Below are 22,030 nucleotides of genomic sequence, written 5' to 3' on the forward strand. Positions count from 1 at the left end.
TATGGTTGCCATCGCCGTTGCCGGCTTTTTCCGTTGTCGTCGTCGACGCGTGTTCTCTATTGTTTTCTCCCTTCCATTAAGCCGGCCGGCATTAATTCCGTAGCAGCGGTGGCGAATGAATACGCCCTGTGCGCTCGCGCGATGTGTCGAGACCTTTGAACGCGGTTTAAAACGCGGCCAGCCTGTAAAAAAATCTCTGCTAATAACGCGGACTAACGATCCGTATCCGTGGCACGGAGGTGCGAAAATAATTAGACCGAAATTGAGAATTCTACGATATTTTTTGTATGTTTTTTTCCTTTTATTTCAACTATTGAATTTATTTCTATTTCGAGATTGTAAATTTTTTATTTTATTCTATTTTATATTTATATTAAATTTTAAATATTTGAATTAAATTTATAATTAATTATATTACACTGTTACATTTATAGTATTAACTATACATTATTTACGACATAATCCATATATATATATAATGATCTTTTTTATATTTCAGTTTTCAATATAATGCATATACAATATTATGCATTAATAATATAATATATTAACGACGTACATCGCGAGCTAGAGTATAAATATAATCTTGCGACAATATTTCGAAAGTTTAAAACAAATCTGCCACGGTTTACGAAAACGAAATCTGCATCTGGCTCTTGTGTATGGCTCGTATCGCTCGAAAATACTGTATTATTCACGCGAATAATCTTGCAAAGGAGATTCGTGAGGTCGGAGGCGATTCGAAACACACCAAGCAGTCGATATTTTCGCGATTATTCGTTCGACGTGCTCGCCACCGCACAATTTGATTCATCGCACACCTAAGGTTAATCCTTATGGAATATTCTCCCCGGACAAGTGATTTAGGAAAGCGAATTTACGTGGTGTCGTTTTATTCCCTACGTTTTGCGCCGCTGCTATGTGAATTATGCACGACCTCTCTCGCATTTGAGCACGTGCATCTAATTTCCCCTCTATCCGCGTTATCATATCTTCAAACATAAGCATCGCCACAACGTTACGTTTAATATTACATTACGCGATTACGGAAACCATAATGTGTTAATTAGTTTTGTGTCTTGCGCCACGAAAGGTATAGAACGCTACGACGCTTTCTGTGGCGATGAGTATACTTAGAATTTTGGAATCTCTAAAATACAATTTAGAGTCTTGAGGAAAAACGTACCGAATTTTCAGTTCAATTCTCAGTTTAAAGAAATTGTAAAATGGAAAATTTTATAAGAATTTTGTGAAAACTATTGAAATGATGAGCTAAAGTAATAAATTTCTAATTTCGTGTGTATTATGATAGAAATTCTGATAAATTATATATTATTCTTCTCTCTCTCGACGTAAAAATTCATATTTCCTTTTATATACAAATTATCTTGTCTTTCTTCGTAAAAGCGATATGAGAGTAATAGTCCTCGAAAACAGATTTGTCAAAATGAGCGATGGTTAACAATTTGCTGACATAAATTAAACTAATCTGCTCGGACAGCAGAATGCTTTACGAGATTAAAATAATTTTTCCATAAATAATATAATTGACCTGCAGATATTAATTGCGGGAATTGATGTGGTTGCAGTGTTGATTGCAAAAATAGGTTTTTTCTTAAAATAAACCAAAATATTAATAAAGAAATGCATAAAGAATATTTCGTTGATACTAGGTTTTTTAGAACTGCAGTCTACTTTTGATTGGTCATATAACTATAGGTACAAACTAAATTAAATTAAATTATAATTATATTAATTTATTGGACAATCTCTACACAGATAGACTATTTTTTTCTGAACACTGACATATCTCGTTTTAAGAGCACTTCAGTTCAAATATCTTTGACAGCTTCAACATTTTTCTTGAAAATCAGGTCACCAGTCATTGTGTATTATTAAGTCCAATTCGGTCGATCGATTTTCCTTGTCTGTTTCTTCGTTCGTCTTTTCTACTCGGTTTGCGCGTCTCATCGCTAGAAAATGGTACAATGGATATTCGATCTTATCTGTAAACTTAATTGTGAGCGCGGCAGAATTGCTTTCGTTTTGTCTGAAACATTTTTTTTAAGAACGATATATTCTCAAAATTTTTAAAATAGAAGAGTTTGTTTTAATTAAAATAGGACGCTTTGTATATGTGTGTATGTATAACACACACATAAAACATTACTTTGTAATTACTTTGTAAATTTCTCCCTCCTGTTCTCAGTGGAATGCAAGTGTATTTCTTTATATCCTCTTCACGAGCAGAAGCTTAAAAAATATTCAACGAAGAAGTAGCGAGAGATGAACGCAGGTAAAAGCAGCACACTATTGCAGATCACTCATGTATGTACGCGAAATGCATAAGGGCTGTGTAGGTCACCCTTTTGCTATGCCACGATGTAACTGCACCGTGAAGCGAATCGAATGCTCCAGATTTGGCCCCTTTGAACGAAATTTGTAAGAACGTGATAAAAAATACGTGGACATTTTATCTCTGCGAAAAAGACGTTACCTAGTTACAATGATCAATAATTTAACATCGAACAACTCGCACTTTTGTGAATCACAGATTGATATTCTTTTTTGACGATATCAATATATCGTATATCGAGTCCATCTTTTTACGTTGTCACTTATAATACATTTAAAATCTCTTTTTTTTTCTAAGATTGATGAAACCTATATATATATTTTTTAATTATTTCCGAATAATTATAAGCGCTTTTAAGGAATCTTGGAATCAACTTCGAAATTGACACTTTTTTATTTTACTTGCTTGCTTCATATTAAACCAATCATGTTTAATATCTCAAATATGCCAAATATCTCCTAGAATTATCCTGCGAGGGCTGTTCAAGGACCTCGATGAGGTTGAGGACTTCCGCGGCTTGCGTCGAACGGCAAAAAAAAACGCGCAAATAAATGCAAGAGGGTGGCATTTCCGATACCCAAGCCAGTGGCACGCATCGCATGTTTCACGATTATGTACGTCGCTCGACGCGCACCGTCTGGGAGGGCTTTCATTGAACGGACAAGCCTCCCTCCAGGCATGGATTCGAGAGAGAGAAAAAAAAATGTCGATACGGGGCGTAGGGGATTGGCGTGTAAGCGGAACGGGGTTGAACGGTGAAGAGGAAAGGGGATCGGCAAGGTTGGACGTGGAACGGGCAGTCTGCCAGGAAAGGGGCGGGAGGTTTGGGGGTGAAATCGAAAGGTGGGACGAGGCCCGAACGATGAGGACGTGGGACAGACAACGGGTTTGCGCTGAGAGATGAAGGGTTGCAGAGAGAGAAAGAGAGAGAGAGAGAGAGAGGCAGGAGAGGCAGGGATCGGAGTTGGCTCTGGTATAGCGGAATAGGTTGATTGATTGGGCACGCTTGTATTGTTTCAGGAGGAAGCTGAATCGACGTAACGCTCCACGCCAGGATGGCCGGTTGGCCGTTCAGCACCGCGCTGCTGTTCAGCATCCTCATCCTTGTTCGCGGTAAGTAAGAACACGAGAGAGGCTACGCCGTCAATATAGGTAGCCCTTGGTTTCAGGACGAATCCAAGGACGGTGGGCTGTGCCCATGCAAATGATCCCATCTCGCGTCCGCGTTCTCGTTACGATGCTAATTCGGCCGTGCTCTTTAAAAATCAATTTCATCGGCTTTAAATCGCTCGAGTTTCGGGGCTCGATGCCTGGATTTAATGAATCCTCGAAATGAGAGTAGCGGAAAGACTGTAATAATTCTCGCGATAATAATTAATATGGATTCTATTGCGTTATATATACGTTGTGTGAGGTAGACACGACGTTACACATAGTGTAACTTACTGATAATTCACATTATCAATCGACGAAAGTAGCTCGAATAAAATTACTATGTACTTGAATTATTGTTATCACTTCTACGAGAAGCGCTTATCTTATAAAATAAAAGGAAAAAGGAAATAATGCAATTGACATGATCCCACCGTCGTAATACGGGCTTCGCATCGGGGATTACGATTCTCTCGTACGATAGACTCTCTCGTACGTGACGCAACTATTTCAGGTCACACGTAGAATTTAACAATGTTATGTAACAGTGTATCGCTTACTGCGCGTGTCAGATGTAACCCGCACATACGGCTGCTTTCGCGCGCAAAATTCGCCGATCTATTACAAGCGAGCTCCTGTTCTACAATTCAGATGCATTCGCGATGCACTTTTTGCATTCCGTAACGAGATTCGACTAATTTATGATTGCACAAAAGCTTCTCCTTCTCTTACCGGAGCGAGAAAGAAAGAAAGAGAAAGAGATAAACGTGAAACATTATGCAAAATATTAGACGAATAGTGCGAGAGAAAATTTCCAGATGCATTTATTTATGAAATGTTATTATCACATCCCCGCTTGTTAAGCGCAATTGTAAATGATACGAATTAGAAATTATTACGGAGCGAGAAGAGATGCGATTTGATAGAGTAAAAATTTCTAAGATTTTTTTCCGTAGCAAGGAAAAATTTAATGATCTATATAATTTATGTTTACATTACTACAGTGTGTGTGTTTATATACAATTTTGTTTTATAATATTCTGTTATATAATATCAATTTTAAATCAAAATTCCATGAAAATCCATAAATAACCGTAATATTAGTATTAATACATTCATAAAATATTCCATATGTTGCAACTGGAACGCGAATGATTACCTTGCGTTGCGAATCGCCGCAGTTTCGCGAAAATCTTGGTTTATACAAGCTAATTGTATTTTTTATTCGATTTTTGCAACCGCGAAACAGAGTTTCGTTTTACAGGCGCTATAGCCGTATTCGTTACTTTCCAAATACACAATCCCGCTTCTCTCTCTCTCTCTCTCTCTCTCTCTCTCTCTCTCCTTCTCGTAACGAGAATGGATACGTATTCTCTCGTTTTACGGGGCCTCGAAGTGTCCCGGGGTGTCCGATTGATTTCCTGCCACTTCGCAGCCTCGCTCGCTCGACTCGACGTCGAGCTCGGCTCGAAACCGCGTGACGAAATCGTGAGCCACAGTGTGGCATGGAATCCGCTTAAATTATTGCCCCTGCCGGCAGTTTCGTTTATTTCGGGATCCATTATTCCGCTCTAGAGCGGGGCAACTTTTGGGCGCAATTTGTAATCCTACTCTCGCCCCTGCGAGCTTTGTAATCGAGCGAGTTCCAACCCGTCGCGCGCGCTCACCCGCCGTTCCCGACGTTCGTCCAACTTTGGTCATTAATAACTTTCCTTTTCGTCGAATTTCCCGATCGTTAAACCGGGACATCCGTTCGGGAGCTTCGTCGATCATCATGACGGCGTGCCGTTCTCGAGAAGTTACGCGTCCTCGGGATCGAAGACGACGATGTGTCAACGTGCTTTCTTGGATGTTACGCTCGCTTTTAAATCGGGATATAAAGTCGAGAACTCTCTTATGAATTTCTTGTAATCTTGCCAAGATAAGTTAATAGCTGATAAAGTTATATCGTGTCTTTTTTTATTATATAATTTGGTAATGGTTACTCGTTTTAGATTTCAAATATTTAACATCTCGTTAATTTGTCTCCAATATTTTATATAATTGTATATTATATTGTACATAAATATATAATATATATGCACAGAGACAAACTTATAGTATTAAAAAAAATATTATATACCAGAAGATTTATTTTCAGTGAAGTGACTGTTTGATCTTTTTAATTAATCGCAGCGCGTTGCAATTATGTCAGGGAAAATGGCAGTCGGTTGCATCGGGCTGGCATTTTTGCGCCGGGTTTTGGAATACAATGTTCCCTATGCGCAACGCTCTTCGGCCTCCGGTAACGTTGCTGTCACTCGTAACAGCGCGCTCGAGTTTATTTATTGCGCTCCTATAAACGTCCCGAGCGGCATTAAATCCCCAATAAATTCAACGTGTTTCAACGAATGATGATCCAACGTCGCGTTCGACAGGGTCGCAGATGTCTGCGTAATAACTTGTAGCGCACCGGTATTCGTTAAATTTCCCGCCTATCGGCAGCTTCTAAATCCAACGTTTTATTTCGCAGTATTAAATGCGGATTTAAGCATCAGTATCTGGAAAATTAAAAAAAAAAATAATTTAAAAAGTGGCTGTAATAAAAGAGAGAAATATTGTCGCAAAGAAATAAAAAACTTTGGAGGAAAAATATTTGACAGAAAATTTTATAACTAATATTAGATAAAGTTAACATGCAGTAATTTCATGATTGAAGGTAAATTTTAAATTGCAAATAAACTTATTTTTTTTTGTGAAATTGAAATAAATGATGATGTTCTGATTATATTAATTACTCTAACGATAGCACAGCAGATAATCATTTTATTCTTTAGAGATCTTGCATTATGTCGCTTTGTGGCCAGGAAAGTTCACGAATCGGCGCCTCAAATTTGTGTTGGTCGAGCCGCGAAGTCTATCTTTCAGTATAATCTTTGTCAGTCTCGCTCGCCGAGTCCGTTCGCTACATCTTTTCATTTCCTGCACGTATGCGCGAAACGTACCATCGGGTGAAGAATATGAAAAACAAGAGATGACAAGATATGACGGAGAGAGTCAGCGGGATGAGAAGGGAAAAGGGCGAACACCGACGGGAAAAGCGTTGAAGAGAGTGGTTGGCAACCGTTCGGATACGCGTGAGCCATCTCCGAGAAAAGAATAATAGGAAAAACGAGAGAGCGACAGATGGAGAACGGAAAGACAAGAGACAGAGAAAGTGCGGAGTGATTTGGAAGATAGTTGCGGCCTGGCCAGAGAAAGGGGGATGGGTGAGAAATAGCTGAAAGTGAGAAAGGGGGAACGAACAAGGCTGGAGAAGACGGGGAAAAAGACGAGAAGGAAAACGCTCGGCTGAAACGGCGGGTGTTAGGCGGGGTGTGACTCGAGCCAGGGTTGGAAGCGAGCAGGCGAAGGTGGTGAAAACCGGGTGAGACCGGGTGAGAGGGGAGGGGAGGGGTGGAAGTACGAGACCGCTTTCTTAAAGATGCGATTCGGGGCGCACTTGTTGCGCTGCGAGAGAAGGAGGGTTGGAAAGAAGGTCGAGGGGTTGGAAAGAAACGACCACCGTGAGGCGGCATGAGACTTGCCGTGGATGTGGAATGGGAAGTGAGGGAAAAGACACGGGGTGGTTAGACAGAGAGAGCGAGAGAAGGATAGAAAGAGAGAAAGAGACAGGTGGTAAGACGAATCGAATTGATTCTCTTTCACGCGGGTGTCCCAGCGTTACTTTTCTTTATTGCCGCTCAACCGCCGACCGGGATAGCAGCCCCTTTCACCCCCGCGTTATTTATTTATCGGCCGTCGTTTATACGTTGAACCGGGTTTGATCCACGCGCGTAAAGAACATTACGTTCTACTTCAGCATTCGGCACCCACTCACGTCGATTCATTCTCGCTTCTTCCTTTTTTTCCCTTCTGGTCATTTTGAGATAGCGAGAGAGCGCTCCTTCCGATGCCAAGCAGAGTGTCCGTATCGGCGTCTTCGATACCACAGGGATGAACGGGAAGGAGACTTATTGGGATTCCCCTCGCGAGCATACTACGAGTCCCGATCGATGCCCGAAACGAGCAATAACGATTCGCACAGCATCGTCTCGATGTGGAATGTTATTCGGAGTACAACGGCGATGCGGAGATTTCTTTGCTAAAGTTTAGACCTTCAACCACTTGCATTTTGACGCTTGAGAACCGCCGACTTTGATCAGCATTTGGTATTTTTGTTATTGCTTTATATCAAAATTAATATACTCAGATGAAAAATGAATTTGTGATATATATAGGATTAAATGATGTTGATAATATTATTTCTAGATCGCAGAAATTTTCCCCGTTATATGACGTATGTTTATTAAATATTTTATTATAGAGAATATCAATTATAAAATTACAGCGTATAATCTAAATAATTAGGTAAAAGAAGCAAGCGAAATATAAATCAGAGGAGTGCAAGGAAGTCATGTTTAAATTTTTGACACGGAGGTACGTGCAAAAACAATTAAAGAATGACTGACTTATTTTTTGCAGCATTGATATTTAACTTTCTGCGACATATAATATTTATAAACACGATGTTTGCAAATATCATTAACAGATAATGCGCGGTTAATGTTTAATAATTATTAGAATTCAATTCTCTTTCTCTTTCTTTCTCTTTTCATTACTCAATTTTAATGCGGTACGACTGATTGCCTAACATAACGAAGTAAGAACTCTTTATGCACGCAATGCAATTATTTCAACGTTTATTGGAAATAATGAAAGATTAATCAATACGTGTTTTTTACGACAATTTATCAAGCATTCATAATAATATTTATTCCACTTTATTCTAATGAGATTAAAAATATACAGGAGGCTAGTCGATTTATATCACGACTGGACAATCACACAAATTGACAATCAATTTTTCTTTAACGAATTTTATCAATTATCGCAATGCTGTAATTGTCAATATCTACAAATATCGCTAAAATATTAAATATTTTAATTACTAAAACATTAAATATAAAAAGTGAATGTTTTATCTTTTTAAATAATATGCTCTTATATATAAAATAGCTGAAAAATATAATAAAAATATATTACAAAAATATAAAATAGCTAAAATTATAGATGACGAAGTATATTTCGAATGAAATTATTCGAAATAAATAATCTTAAAGTAAGGAAGTGTAAGTCGCAACGGCGGCTTTAAGGTGTTAAAACGAATCGACCAGGTTTTTTTAGCCGGCTAGAGATCCGTGCTTTCAACGTTATTAATCGCACGGTGAAATTGAGGGGGCAGTTACCCGCGATGGTAGCGGTCCATTGAACCTTCGGCTCGAGAGAGAATTCACCACGTTACTTATTTATCAACGCGTACGTGTCTTTGTGCGCGCGTATACGTGTGAATGTGTACGTGTACGTGCTCACTTCTCGCGTTTAAAGAACCGCATCGACCACCGGCCTCGTGGGAAAAAGGCACTTTCCACGCGGCCAAGATAGAATCAGAGAGTCGCGGCGATTGGATTGGAGCCTCGATGAAAAACTTATTGGGATTCCTTGCGGATATAAAGGCTCCATGGAAATCCTTCGTCAAAGAGAGGAGAGGATCACGACGGGAGATTGATCGATAACTCGCGCCAGATATTAACCCTAGCCCTCGAAATTGTTCGTTCCATCCGACCACGCGAGGCCTCGATCGATGATATTATCCGCGTCCCGGATATTAATTTTACGCAATGTCGCACCGCGCGTAATTACGGAAGGGAAATCGCGAATGTAGCTGACTAAACGGGCGCGATAGCATCTTTCGCGAGAGGTGAAAATCATAAATTAGGTCGTTGAATATATGCGCCAGTAATTTTCCGGCTAATGTATCGTTTTTCCTCGTTTTTCGCGAAATTTAATTAATATTAAATAATATCGGAGCTATATTACGGTATGCATTTTGGATATTATTTTAATTAATTTATGACAGTTATCACAATTGCGCGCTCTGTAACCCAATTATATTATTCGGTTATTTTTTTATTTCTCCAATTCGGTGAGAAGTTTTATCGGCTCTTTTTAGATATAAACTACTATCTTGCATCGCGCGCATTAAACTGAAGAAAATAATTATTTTTAAAAGAAAAATGGATTTACTTCGTATTAAAAAAAGAAAGAACATGTTATGATTCGTTTGTGTAGCAAAACTCGATGGCCATAAGTAAAAAAAGAAGTCGAACGCGATGACGAAAGAGCAGTGACATTTTGGAAACGACAGTTGTGATTTCCGCTCGACCAATGCGTGATCGAGATCGACGTCCATCCCGGGAGAAAGTAATCTATCTGATAGCGAATCCCGGGCGCTATAAATATCGCGGCGAAGCAGAGAGCCTCGATTTTCTTTCGCGTAAATATGCAACTACGCCAGCGCGTGAGAATCTCACCGTGCGAGAGCGTTCTCTCCTCGGGTTTTTATCTCGCTCCACCCTCCCGCCGTTTCTTTACTCTTATTTCCTAACACCCACAAGCTCTTTACTTGCGAATGTAATAGCGCCTTCGTATCTGTTATCGAACGAACGGCGCCTACGCCCCCGCGTCGGACCCTCGTTATCATGCGTAAGGTGAAGTCTCGTAAGGTAAATTATATTTTCTACTTCGGGGCGGTGTAGTACTCGTAAATCTTGAACGACCTAAATACATATGCTGTAGAATATATCATGATATAAGCTGCCTTTTATATACAGGGTGTTCTCTAATTTAAGTGCATGCGAATCTCACAAATATTCAAAAATGTTTTTGTTTTTTTCTAAAACGAAATCTTGTATGAAAAAATTTTATTCTATATATTCTTGATTTAATTTTTTTATCTAAGGTCATCTCCTTATCAATTGTACCAGCAGTTATGAGACTAAATATTTTGTTAAAGGCAATTTAGAGAAAACAAATTGATGTATATCGGAGATATGTACTTTTATACGTGAGATTTATTTCACTTTACATGATTGCCGATTTACTCGATTTATTCGAAGGCGGGGAATACATTTCGCAGTTTTATATCGCAGCGCGAATATCAGCATTCGGTTCAATTTTACGATACGCAGAAACCTGGCATGCCTTTTATATATATGTAAAAGAGCAAAAATTATTGCCTTTACATCTTTAACATAAAGTGACGTATCGTGCAGGAGTGCACTTGCGGGTTAACGGAGTTATCGGCAATTTTGCGGCGCCCTATAGAGAGAGAGAGAGAGAGAGAGAGAACTCTGCGGCTTCATCTATAATACGGCGGCGGACGCGTCGCAAATTAGGATGACGCGGAGCTTGCGCACTACGTACGTTAACGGGAGAGAAATCCGCGGTGACACTTTATTGATTTCAAGATTATCGCGGTCCTCCGCCGTGCCACACGACCTTCGATGTCGATGAGGGGAAAAGGAGGAGGGAAGCCGATTCGCATGGGTGAGGGAGAAGGATAGGCGAGGGACGGAGGATGAGGTGAATGAGAGGAGGATATTGTATCCCGCGACTTCGTAATTGCGACACTCGTCTCCTCCCTTTCCTCCTTTTCGCGACGTCTGCAGGGATTTCCATTCGCACGAGAAATGTCAATCGCGGCCAATCGCGAGATGTATTATTTGTCGCGAAAGTTTCCCCGGCTCTGCGAACGCGAGATCGTTTCTCGGGTATTCCCCTCGCACGCCGATTGCATATTCTTTACGACATCAATTCCGATCGATATGTCTCTCTAGCACGGGATGGAATTAACTGAAAACTAATTTCTAATGTTTCTGATTGAAAAAAGTATTATCTTTTAAGTTATTACTTTGCCTTCGTATTTTTAGTGCAAGCAAACTTTGCCAGATGAGAAATGTTAGATGTCAAATAAGATATTAAATTTTTGGGTTACATACATCCAAATTTTTTATACATGAAACACGAGTGTGCTAAAATTACGAAATCACAAAGAAAAAATGCATGCATCATAAATAAACATATCTGATATCACGATTCTTTTATCGCGCAAATAATCGCATCGTTGCTTTGTTGTACTGTTTGTACAAATTACTCTTTTTTTACATAAAATTTTTATTCAATTCGATCTTTTATAAAGAAGAGAGTATTTTTATTAGTGTAGATTTATTTTTGCATCAGATCCAAATGAGAAATTATTATTTACTCTTTTATTTAATTTATTATATCATAATCAATAATAACCATTAATTCAGATATATACTAATATATGTTAATTGACGTTGAAAAATGAGTGCGTTCTGCCGTAGCATAAATCTCACGCAAACGCTGCCTGGTATTCTCCGATATCAATGCACCGTTTCCGCTGTCAAAGCTAATAATGCTTGCGAATTCATACACACGGGCGAAAAAAAAGATTAATATTCCGGATTTATCCTTTGCGTTTGTCTACTCCGATTGTTGTTATTATAAATTGTGCGATTGTTTATTTATTTGAAATGCAAAAGCCTGCGAAATGTATCATTGCATTGGACATGATTGTATTGCAAATACTACCATTTTCCTTTGTACGAACCACCAGAAAGTTCTCATGCTTCGAGAAAGCGAGACAAGAATATAAGAAAGGTAAAGTGCAGCGACGAAGCAGTTTACATTAGCTGCATAACGGACGATAGCGAATCCGTTCAACAATAGAACCGTGCGAAACAATATTCGATTTCGAGATTCGTAAAAAGTTAGAGATGTAAAAACAAAATATTTTTTTTTCATAAAATACGGTTTGTTTTGTGAAAAAATAAAAAAAGCAACAAGCCTCGTATTTTTTCAAAAAAAAATTTTTTTTTTCTGCAAATAAATTTACGGTTAAGATTATTGATCCGTTTAATTGTCAAAATCATTTTAATGGCTCCTCGACATTAAAATTTGCATTTGCACGGATTTCTACACCTTGTATTTACACCGCCGTACCTCGATCCATCACGGATAGACAAAGGCGATCCATTATTCGGCGATAACGGACAGCGTTATCCTGCTTTATCTGGACCTTCTGTCAAACTTTCATAAAAGAATTCAAATTACCCGACCGCGTTGAAATTTAACTATCCGCGATTCGACGGGATCGGTTGATAAAATTTTCGCTCCGGTGTATTGAACTCACGCTCGTCTCCTCCCGACCGTGTGCCTTATTTTTATACTATCGATCTAGCCCGCTTTGACGTTGGACCTTGCATTATTCAGCGATTCCTTCTCGGCTCGCGAGCTTTCGTTCTCATCGTAGGACGTTAAACACATAGAATGTACGTACTTTCACGTTAATTCTGGGCAAGCACATTATCCACTCGCCTACTCGTGCCACAACGACACAAACGTCTAAAAAAGAGAGGGAGAGAGAGATTCAAAGAAGAAAAGAGAAGCTCAGTATTAATTATTTCAGTAAATTGCGTCCCTTTCCAAAGAAGGTCGATCTCTCCGCGGATAATCGGGCAAATGGAATTTCCGAAGTCCCTTATTATTTTTGCAAAATTGCTACGGAGATTATTCTTTCTTTATACGCAGTCTCTAATTATCCCGAATCTCACGAAAATAAACTTGTAAGTATCATATTCTCGAAGAAAAAGAAAAAAGAGATACAAGAATTTTCAGATCAGAATAAAAAATACCTTCCTTTCTTTTCCTCAATTTAATCTAATCTCTCTGACTGCATTATTTATAGCATAGAAAATAAAGATGATAATTGAATTAAAAGATACATTAATCATCGTTGTTTTTTTCTTTGTTTTCCATTTCAATTCCGTTAATTTTCATTCGATTGTATAAATTCACGAATGGATTTATCTCACTCTGTAATTAAATTATTTTGATTGCTCCAATACAATACAATAATTTTCAAATATACAGCGTAACGTAATCTCTCAACGAAAAATATGTGAATGTGTAAATGAGAATTGATAGTAATATAAAACGGTTTTTAATGATGAAACATTATTCCGTATAATTAATGTAACACGGCAAGGCAAAAAAACTATCAAGTGTATAAATCGCGAATGGCTTTCTTATATTATATATACACATATTAAAAAATGTAAGTGGGATATTCTTAGAATGATGATGAAATGCGCTTGCATATGACACGTGCTTGCACGTTTCTTCTCGCATAAAACGTGAGTAAACATATCACATGTGCGACATGTGCCCCTGACAGTTGATAAACATGTCGCGCCATTTAATGTCAAAATTATCTAGATTACAATAATGTTTAACACTTATATCTGCTTCTCAGACTCGAAATATTCTCTCTCTTGCGACATGTATCTTGAAAATACGTTTTTTAAAAACTGTGAAAATCTCCATCGAGACATTAAAATTGTTAAAATTTTTTGAAAATATATCTTCCAGAAATGTCAGCTTACAGGCGCACAAGTTGATTATCACCACTGACAATCAGCTAATTATCACCGTCTGATTATTTTATTAGTTGATTATCTCCGTTTATACATATAATATAAATTCCATCTCGGTTTTGCTTCAAAAACAAACAGCCGTTTTGTTTCATGGTAAAAATTCGCGACGATGATATATTAATAAATTTAAGCGCTTTTCTCGAATTAATCACGATTTATACTTCTATAACGCGGAAAAGCGTTCCCAAGTGTAATCGCAACTTCAGAGAGTCGCAGAACTTCACTCCTTCATCTCTATCAAATATACGTCATTGTTGTCGGCTGTATCGTCGGATGCATCAATATTGATTAGTATTGACTATGATTAATTAAATATAAACTCGCTATCTGTACGCTACGAGTGGATCTATGATCTATTGCAAATTGCAAAGAAAATAATGGAAAATTTCTAAATCAAAAGTGTCGAGATACATATATGCGAAATATATATGTACATCAGATTTTTCACATAAGTTAATTTAATTGTGTATTTTATTATTAAATTTAAATTAAATTTCTATCCTTTTTTGAGAACATAAAAGAAGAGGTGCATCTCTGTTACACTTCCTCTCGTATGCATACATGTCTGCACTCGCACGAATTGACAATTTGTTTCTCTGGGCGAGCAGATAGTTCAACAAATTTGCGACGGTTTCTCCCGACTATATCACAAACATACGAGAAACGCGCCAGTATGAAAAAAGAGGAATCTCTTTGTGATCTTTACGCCGACTGCCGGTCCAGCGATTTTCAAGCGTCGCAGACGTTTAACGAAAGCGCCGCTGAGAGAGGCGACGATAAACGGCCTGGCGGCCGTATTTTCCTCGACTAAAGGTAAAAACCGAGAGAGCTAGCCCTTTTTTTACCACTCGTATCTACGTTTCTTCTTTCCTTATTTAAAGGAGCCCGCAATAGATCCTCTGGGATCAAAGGAAGCCGGGGGTACGTTTGCTCTCGCGCTTATAGTAAGAACACGCACACCAACGATTTGTGTAGAAAGAGATCGTTTTATTTTTTCAACACACCGTGTCGATTTTCACGACTTCCGTTCTTTAAAATAATTTATGTTATACTTTTGTGTAAATTGACTTATTTCACTTGGATGTGCACAATTATTATAAATACATGCGATATATGTTGAAAAGTATAAAATCGTTGAAAATACGTATTTTCGTATTTTCGATACGTATATTGCGTCATCAAACAAATACCCGCGTTTTATCCGCTTTTTGCTGTTCTTCGTTTTTTATAAAAAAAAAAAAAAAAATAAAGCATATCTTTGTGCGATTATAATACAAATAACTTTTTTCATTCGTCGACAGCATAAATATCGGACTACTTCTATGTGTTCAAGCTATGTACTTTCGTAATTGCAAACGGTGCAGTTTTATAGCATGCATTTTAACAAATTGCAAAATATATGTATAATTTTGCAAACAGATGCAACGCAAGCGTAACGACTCTTGGCGCATTCTTAATTTCCACGCGAAAACTCGAGAGATCCCCCGATGGTAATCATTGCTTTCGCGGTTAAATCGCAAGATTTTCGCGATGGTATCGGCGTTTTCCTTTCTTTTCGGAGTCAGCGAGAGCGAGAGAGAAAGAATAAACGAGAGAATATCAAGAGCGGTAAGCGGTGCCGCTTTAAACTTTTAGAGGAAACGTTTTCTCTTTAGTGAAGCATCGTGCGCGCGGCCGAGATTTCCAGGCGTGAATTTACATAACCGTAGCGCTCAATTTAGCGACTGCTACAGTGGAAACGGATAAAAAACAATACCCACCGAGTTATCCGACGCGCACGATGGTATTTCCATTTTTAAATCTCTTAATCGCGACGTCAAAAATCTCTTTATTACACGGTTAAATCGTCACAAGAACAAAAACGAATGAGATCTTGAACTCTTACGTTAAAAGGAACATCGCTTATTCTTAGAAGTCTGAAATAAATTTTTTTTGTATCTTTTTTTTATTACAAAAGTAAGAAACAGTAGATACAAGCGCATAAAGTCAATATTCTCACAATATTCGATATCATTTAAAATTTTATTCATGCGTTATAAAAAAGGAGATATAGAAATGTGTTCAATATCTGTGCATCTCTCTCATTAAGTTTTATCACATTTTTATTAAAAACATTTGTTATCTAATATATAAGACGTTATATCGACACAAACATTATCTTTGAAGAGCAAAATTTATTTACATTTCTATGAGAGAGATGGGATGGCTCTTATGACAACGTGGCCGCGAGACAGAGAAGTAAAATGCGGTGAGAAAAAGTAGAACACCAATATTATGATTAATTCAAGTCATCCCATATATAGATGTTAATTCGCAATAACTGCCGCTTCAATTACCGTGCAGATCATGCTACATTGTATAGAATATCGAAGATGCGCCGCATCGAGCAATTTCTCATTGCATTGTTTGCGACGCGAAATTATTGGAAACGTGCTGAAGTATACACGACTGCACCATTAAGCCTTCGTGACACAACAAAGACGGTTGTAGCAAACCATATCGTATGATGAATGAATTACGCGTTCAGTGACGTATTGGACATATTGGATACATTAATTATATTCGCTTGCGTTCCAATTATTTGACGTATCGATCGTTTTCCCTTTACAGACTCTATATTTTTATTTCATAAAACACATTTGAATTTTACATATAATTTATATAATATTGGATATTATTTAAAAATTTATATAATAATTTATTATTATATATCACATTATAAATTTATTATTTATTATGAATAAAAAATATTGGTTCTTTTCCCGCACAAGCGTCGGGCTTTGTAAACTTTGAGAAATTCTGCCGGGCGTAAAATCGCAGCTGAAAAATCCGCGACATCTATGATCGTCGAGACGCCGTCGTCCTAAATTCCCAACCAAGTTACGATCTTTCGAAACGAGACTGGCAGGAAATCGAGTTATACACACGGCTCGGGCATAGCTGGTGCGCGTCGCAGAGTCGAAAACTTCTCGGCGTCGTCATCGTCGTCGTCGTCGTCGTCGCGACGACGTTATTCACCCCCGGATGTTGCCACCGTCGCCCTCACGGAATCTTCGCTGCCCGAGTTTCGACTTGCAACACGTTCCGCATGTAGGGACTGCTCGCGTACGTGTCTCCCTTAACTGCGTCGATGTGCACGGCGTGTCTGCGGCAGGCTCGTTAACTATTAGTTAAAGTCATTGTGACCAAATGCAGCGAGACGACCGACGACTGTCTGCCGGCGCCCAAAAGTCGCATCCGGTGACGTCTGGAAGAGCCGCGACATCGGAGACGAGACTATTGTGGTCGATTTCTTTCAGCAGGTTTTGCCGCGCGAGATCGGTATTATTAAATCTTCAAAATTTCATATCTTAATAAAAGAGTTTAATCTTAATTCCATATCTTTATAAAAATTATTCATCTTTAAAATTCCGTACCTATATAAAAGATTTTAATCTTAATTCCATATCTTTATAAAATTTATTTATTTAAAAGTTTCTTGATCCGAAGATTCTTGAATCTGTGCTACATATTTCGTTATAGTATGTTGTAGAATAAAGAAGAATAATGTGCATTAAATAACGAACAATCGATAAAAAATGACAAATGAGAAATTAATCGAAAAACAGCAATACAGAAAAAAGATATTAATCTATAAAAATGAAATGACAAGATAAAATGTGATAATGCAGATAATACGATATCTTACATTTTTCTTATCTTTTATGTAGTAAATAATGCAGTATTTGTTGAAAAGCGGAACAAAAGCGAAATTATAATCTCATAAGATTACTTAATCTTGTATCACTTAAATTCAATACGGAGTTCTTAACTCGCCCGTTACTTTCTTTCGCGCTCTTTTAAAGTTTTTTAATTGAATATCTACTATATTCATCCATGATTTGATATAAACTCTTTCTCTCTCGGTATCTCTCTTTTACTTTTCTATAGATAAGTTACATTTTATCAAGAACAAACTTTATTCTCACGTCGCATAAAATTAAAATACCGCTTCGACACTTGTCGAAAGTTTTGCAATATTGATTACAACGATCTACGGAAAAACTATCTGAAATTCAACGTCTCTTCTTAACAGAACTTTCTTTAACTATGCGTTTAAACATATTTTTTTTTTTTGTGATTTCCAAAACATAATTAATCTTTATTTATAAAATGGCAGTTTACGAGAAATAAGTATTTAAGATGACTAACAACTAATGACTATAATTAAATTTATAGTATTATAAATCTTTTATATATTTAAATACATATATTTTAAAAAAAAACTCCATGAGTTAATTCCTACATTTAACAATTTCATAAATATCACAAAATAAAAACCAATATATTTTATATATATCATAAAATTATAAACTAAATTACACTCGCAAAGTAATTAATTTTACAAATAATAAATAAATAAATTATAAATTACTTACCTCACGGTTGCTCCGATTGTTTAATGCCTCCCCGGGAACCTCATTCTTCTCTCTTGTTCATCTTTGTGTTGTGACAATATATTATTATGATCGATTTGTCAATCACAATCGATGGATCGCCAAGAGATTGTCTGACTTAAAGAATTTATATTTTGACATTAATCTTTCAACTTTTGTAAAATCATCCCTTCTTACACGCTCGCAGCCATCTTGAGACACCAACGATCGGTCGCCTCTTCTCTCTGAGTCGATGGGCGAGATGAAACGCGTCGGGAACAAGGGGGCCCGGAGGGCCGGAAAAAGGAAGGGTGATTAGGGGAATGCACAGAGCTTTGCCAGCACCAAGGGCAGAGAAGGGTGGGCTTCTCGCGAACCTCCTCGTGACGTGGAGTCGATAATTAACAAGCCCGGGTAGTCGAGTCACTTAGCTCGCTCGCTATAGTCGTCGTCGTCGTTTCGACCCCCAGGTATGCCGAGGGTTAATTGTTAACGAGAAAAATTGCGTTTATGAGTGCGTAAACGTGTCTCTCGATACCGCGGCGGGCAGACAGAAAGACCCGTCTCTCCGTTGCGATCGACCGCGCTAATAAACGTCACGAGTCGAGCTATCGTTGCTGACCGTGTCTCTTGACCCTTTACGAGCCCTCTTTACAAGTCCATCCGCGGCCGATATCGATTCACGTATTGTTCGTTGCGTGCGGTACTCGCTTTCATACATCGCTGCTCCACACCGGTACTCGAAACGATCTCCCATCGCGACGTTGTTAGTTACAGCGCCAACAATCAAGCCTCTCTTTCTCCCTCTTTATCTCTGCCCTTTGCATGTCGATTTATGAGATTCACACGATTCCTTCGTTAACATTTTCTATCTCTCCCTTCTTTCTTTCTCTCTCTCTCTTTTTTTCATTTTTTATCTATCTCTCTCTAATCTCAATTTTTATCTTTATATAGTTTCACTTAAAATATAATATATAATATGCTGACCGTGTCTCTTGACCCTTTACGAGCCCTCTTTACAAGTCCATCCGCGGCCGATATCGATTCACGTATTGTTCGTTGCGTGCGGTACTCGCTTTCATACATCGCTGCTCCACACCGGTACTCGAAACGATCTCCCATCGCGACGTTGTTAGTTACAGCGCCAACAATCAAGCCTCTCTTTCTCCCTCTTTATCTCTGCCCTTTGCATGTCGATTTATGAGATTCACACGATTCCTTCGTTAACATTTTCTATCTCTCCCTTCTTTCTTTCTCTCTCTCTCTTTTTTTCATTTTTTATCTATCTCTCTCTAATCTCAATTTTTATCTTTATAGTTTCATTTAAAATATAATATATAATATATATACACACACACATATGATATATGATGGTAAAATTTTATTGAAACAATTACACAGATTTTTACTTTCTCATTGTTTGAACTTTGCACTAATAATTAATTTTCTATAAATTTTTTAAATATATTTGTAACTTTTATTTTTTGACAATTTTAACCGATTATATTTTAATATAATACTTCTGTGTTGCATATTTATATAAGCTGCAAACAATCTTTTTTCGAAATGCAATGAATTTCTCTCTCTTTCTTTCTCTCTGCCGTCTGCGCTTTCTTTTTTCTCTCTTTTTGAAAGTTCTCTTTTTCCTTGTTTTCCTTCTCTATTCGCCTGTCGCTTCTGCCGTCAACCAATGATGTTTTGACATTTGTTTCGAAATTGTTACTAATTGGAACACCACAAAGTTTCTCCCATTTCGCGCTCATTGGCTTTTGCTCTCTGCGCCGGGATTGTTATGTCAAATGTTGAAAATAATTACTCGCGATGCAACGGAAGAACGTGACTTTTATTCAAACTTGTTATATCTATATTCGTCGTTGTCAAAATTAGACAGATAACTGTGAATTTATTGCAAACACGCATATCAAAGAATGTTTACAAGGTTCGAACACTCGACCCGATGCTGTCACTTAAAATTCAATGACTTATGTCAATTAAAAATGCTGATATAATGTTTGAAATGTAAAGACGACGAACTCATTTCAAAATGAGATGACGTATTGTTTGTTATCTGATATTTTCTTCTTTCTTACGGCACCGGCAAGTGTTATTGGACAATATATGTATTCCAAAAAAAAAAAAATATTTTTCTAAACAAAATATTCTGGAATGGGAACCTTCTTTCTTTCTCTCTCTCTCTTTTTTTCATTTTTTATCTATCTCTCTCTAATCTCAATTTTTATCTTTATAGTTTCATTTAAAATATAATATATAATATATATACACACACACATATGATATATGATGGTAAAATTTCTCTTTCTTTCTCTCTCTCTTTTCTTTTCATTTTTTATCTATCTCTCTCTAATCTCAATTTTTATCTTTATATAGTTTCAGAAAAAAAATTTCAGAGTGCATTCCTTTAAAATAAAAATGTATGAATTATATCCTGACCGATAGTCTAAAGTTTTCTTCCGAGAGGCATTTTTCCCTAGGAAGATTTGTGAGCACGAGAATATTTTATATAGATCTAATTAAGAGAGCACTTTGTTTTTCAAATATTGTTTTTTAAAAAAGAGCGTGATATTCCTTTTTTAAAAGTGCAACACATTCGGAGAGTATTCCGAAAATATATACTCTAAAAATAAAAAATCTTCGACGAATGTAACATATCATATATGTATATACATATGCGCGCACACACATATATATATATATACACACACACGCACAAATAGAACACCCTATCTTCCACTAATTACAAGTGATCTATATTATGCTCTATACTCGAGTTGCATGATTTGTATCTTGATGCGCGCGTAGCCCGACATTTAATTGCAATTAATTAGCCCAGTTCTACAAGTAGTCGTTAATGCGAGCAAATGGTTGTTCGTGTTTCGGCTGCATAGTCGGCAACACATGTCACGACGAAAATTAACCGCCAAATAATTAACTAGTAAATCTAATTCAATTTGTACTGAGAGGGAAAAAGAGAGAATTAGAGGAGCGGGAACCCTGGCATATGCTAAGGGTAATAAGTGCGCGGAAGACGGGGTACCAGGGACGTCTCCTCGTATTTCTCATCGTACTGCTACTGTCGAGAAAGGGTTGAATTTCCCATGGTTTAATTGGGCGCGAAATCATTTCCGATGCAATACGCGCGCGGACGCAGCCGCGACGTCGAGTAATCACCGTAAAAGCTCGACTTCCTTCTCTCTCTCTCTCTCTCTCTCTCCATTCTCTCATCATCTGTTCTCTCTCTTTCTCCCTCTTGCTTTAGAGCTCCCTTCTCTTCCTTCCACCCTGCTCTTCCGTTGAATCGAAGAAACCACCGAGTTCCCAATCCTTGCCAGCGAACATGCATTTGGCGATCTCCGCTGTTTGTTATCGCGTATTACGTGTATTCGCGATACATTTCGTGTGATTAAAATACTTGTTTGATTGTGAAAAGAGAGAGAGTGGCGTTGTTATTACTTTTGACGGTATATCTATTACAACACACATAGACAAAAACATGTGAGCTCTACGTGTGCGAAGGGATACGATGTTAAAAGCATAAAAGTGGCTGGAAATTAATATTTTTGTAAATTATAATGTATCAAAGAGAGATCCGGAAGAGCCGACAAAAATATATTTCTCTTTTAATTTGTAATAGTTTTTATTTCAACAGAGTTTCAAAAAAAAAAAAAAAAAAAAAATATTTTATTTTCCCCCTTTTTTTAAAGGTTGGA

At 37.6% G+C, this 22,030-nt stretch overlaps 1 protein-coding gene across 1 annotated transcript in view; it reads left to right on the plus strand.

Annotated features, from left to right (window-relative positions):
* The window catches only part of LOC115245988 (Down syndrome cell adhesion molecule-like protein Dscam2), a 144,146-nt gene that overhangs the window by 16,987 nt on the left and 105,129 nt on the right, over positions 1 to 22,030 (plus strand). Inside the window, exon 2 of the mRNA XM_029824531.1 lies at positions 3,377 to 3,469. Coding sequence (XP_029680391.1) covers positions 3,412 to 3,469 — 58 coding nt within the window. The 5' untranslated portion in view covers positions 3,377 to 3,411. The remainder of the gene's footprint in view (positions 1 to 3,376; positions 3,470 to 22,030) is intronic.

This window comes from Formica exsecta, unplaced genomic scaffold (genome assembly GCF_003651465.1).
Source record: "Formica exsecta isolate Colony F162 unplaced genomic scaffold, ASM365146v1 scaffold138, whole genome shotgun sequence".
NCBI lineage: Eukaryota > Metazoa > Arthropoda > Insecta > Hymenoptera > Formicidae > Formica > Formica exsecta.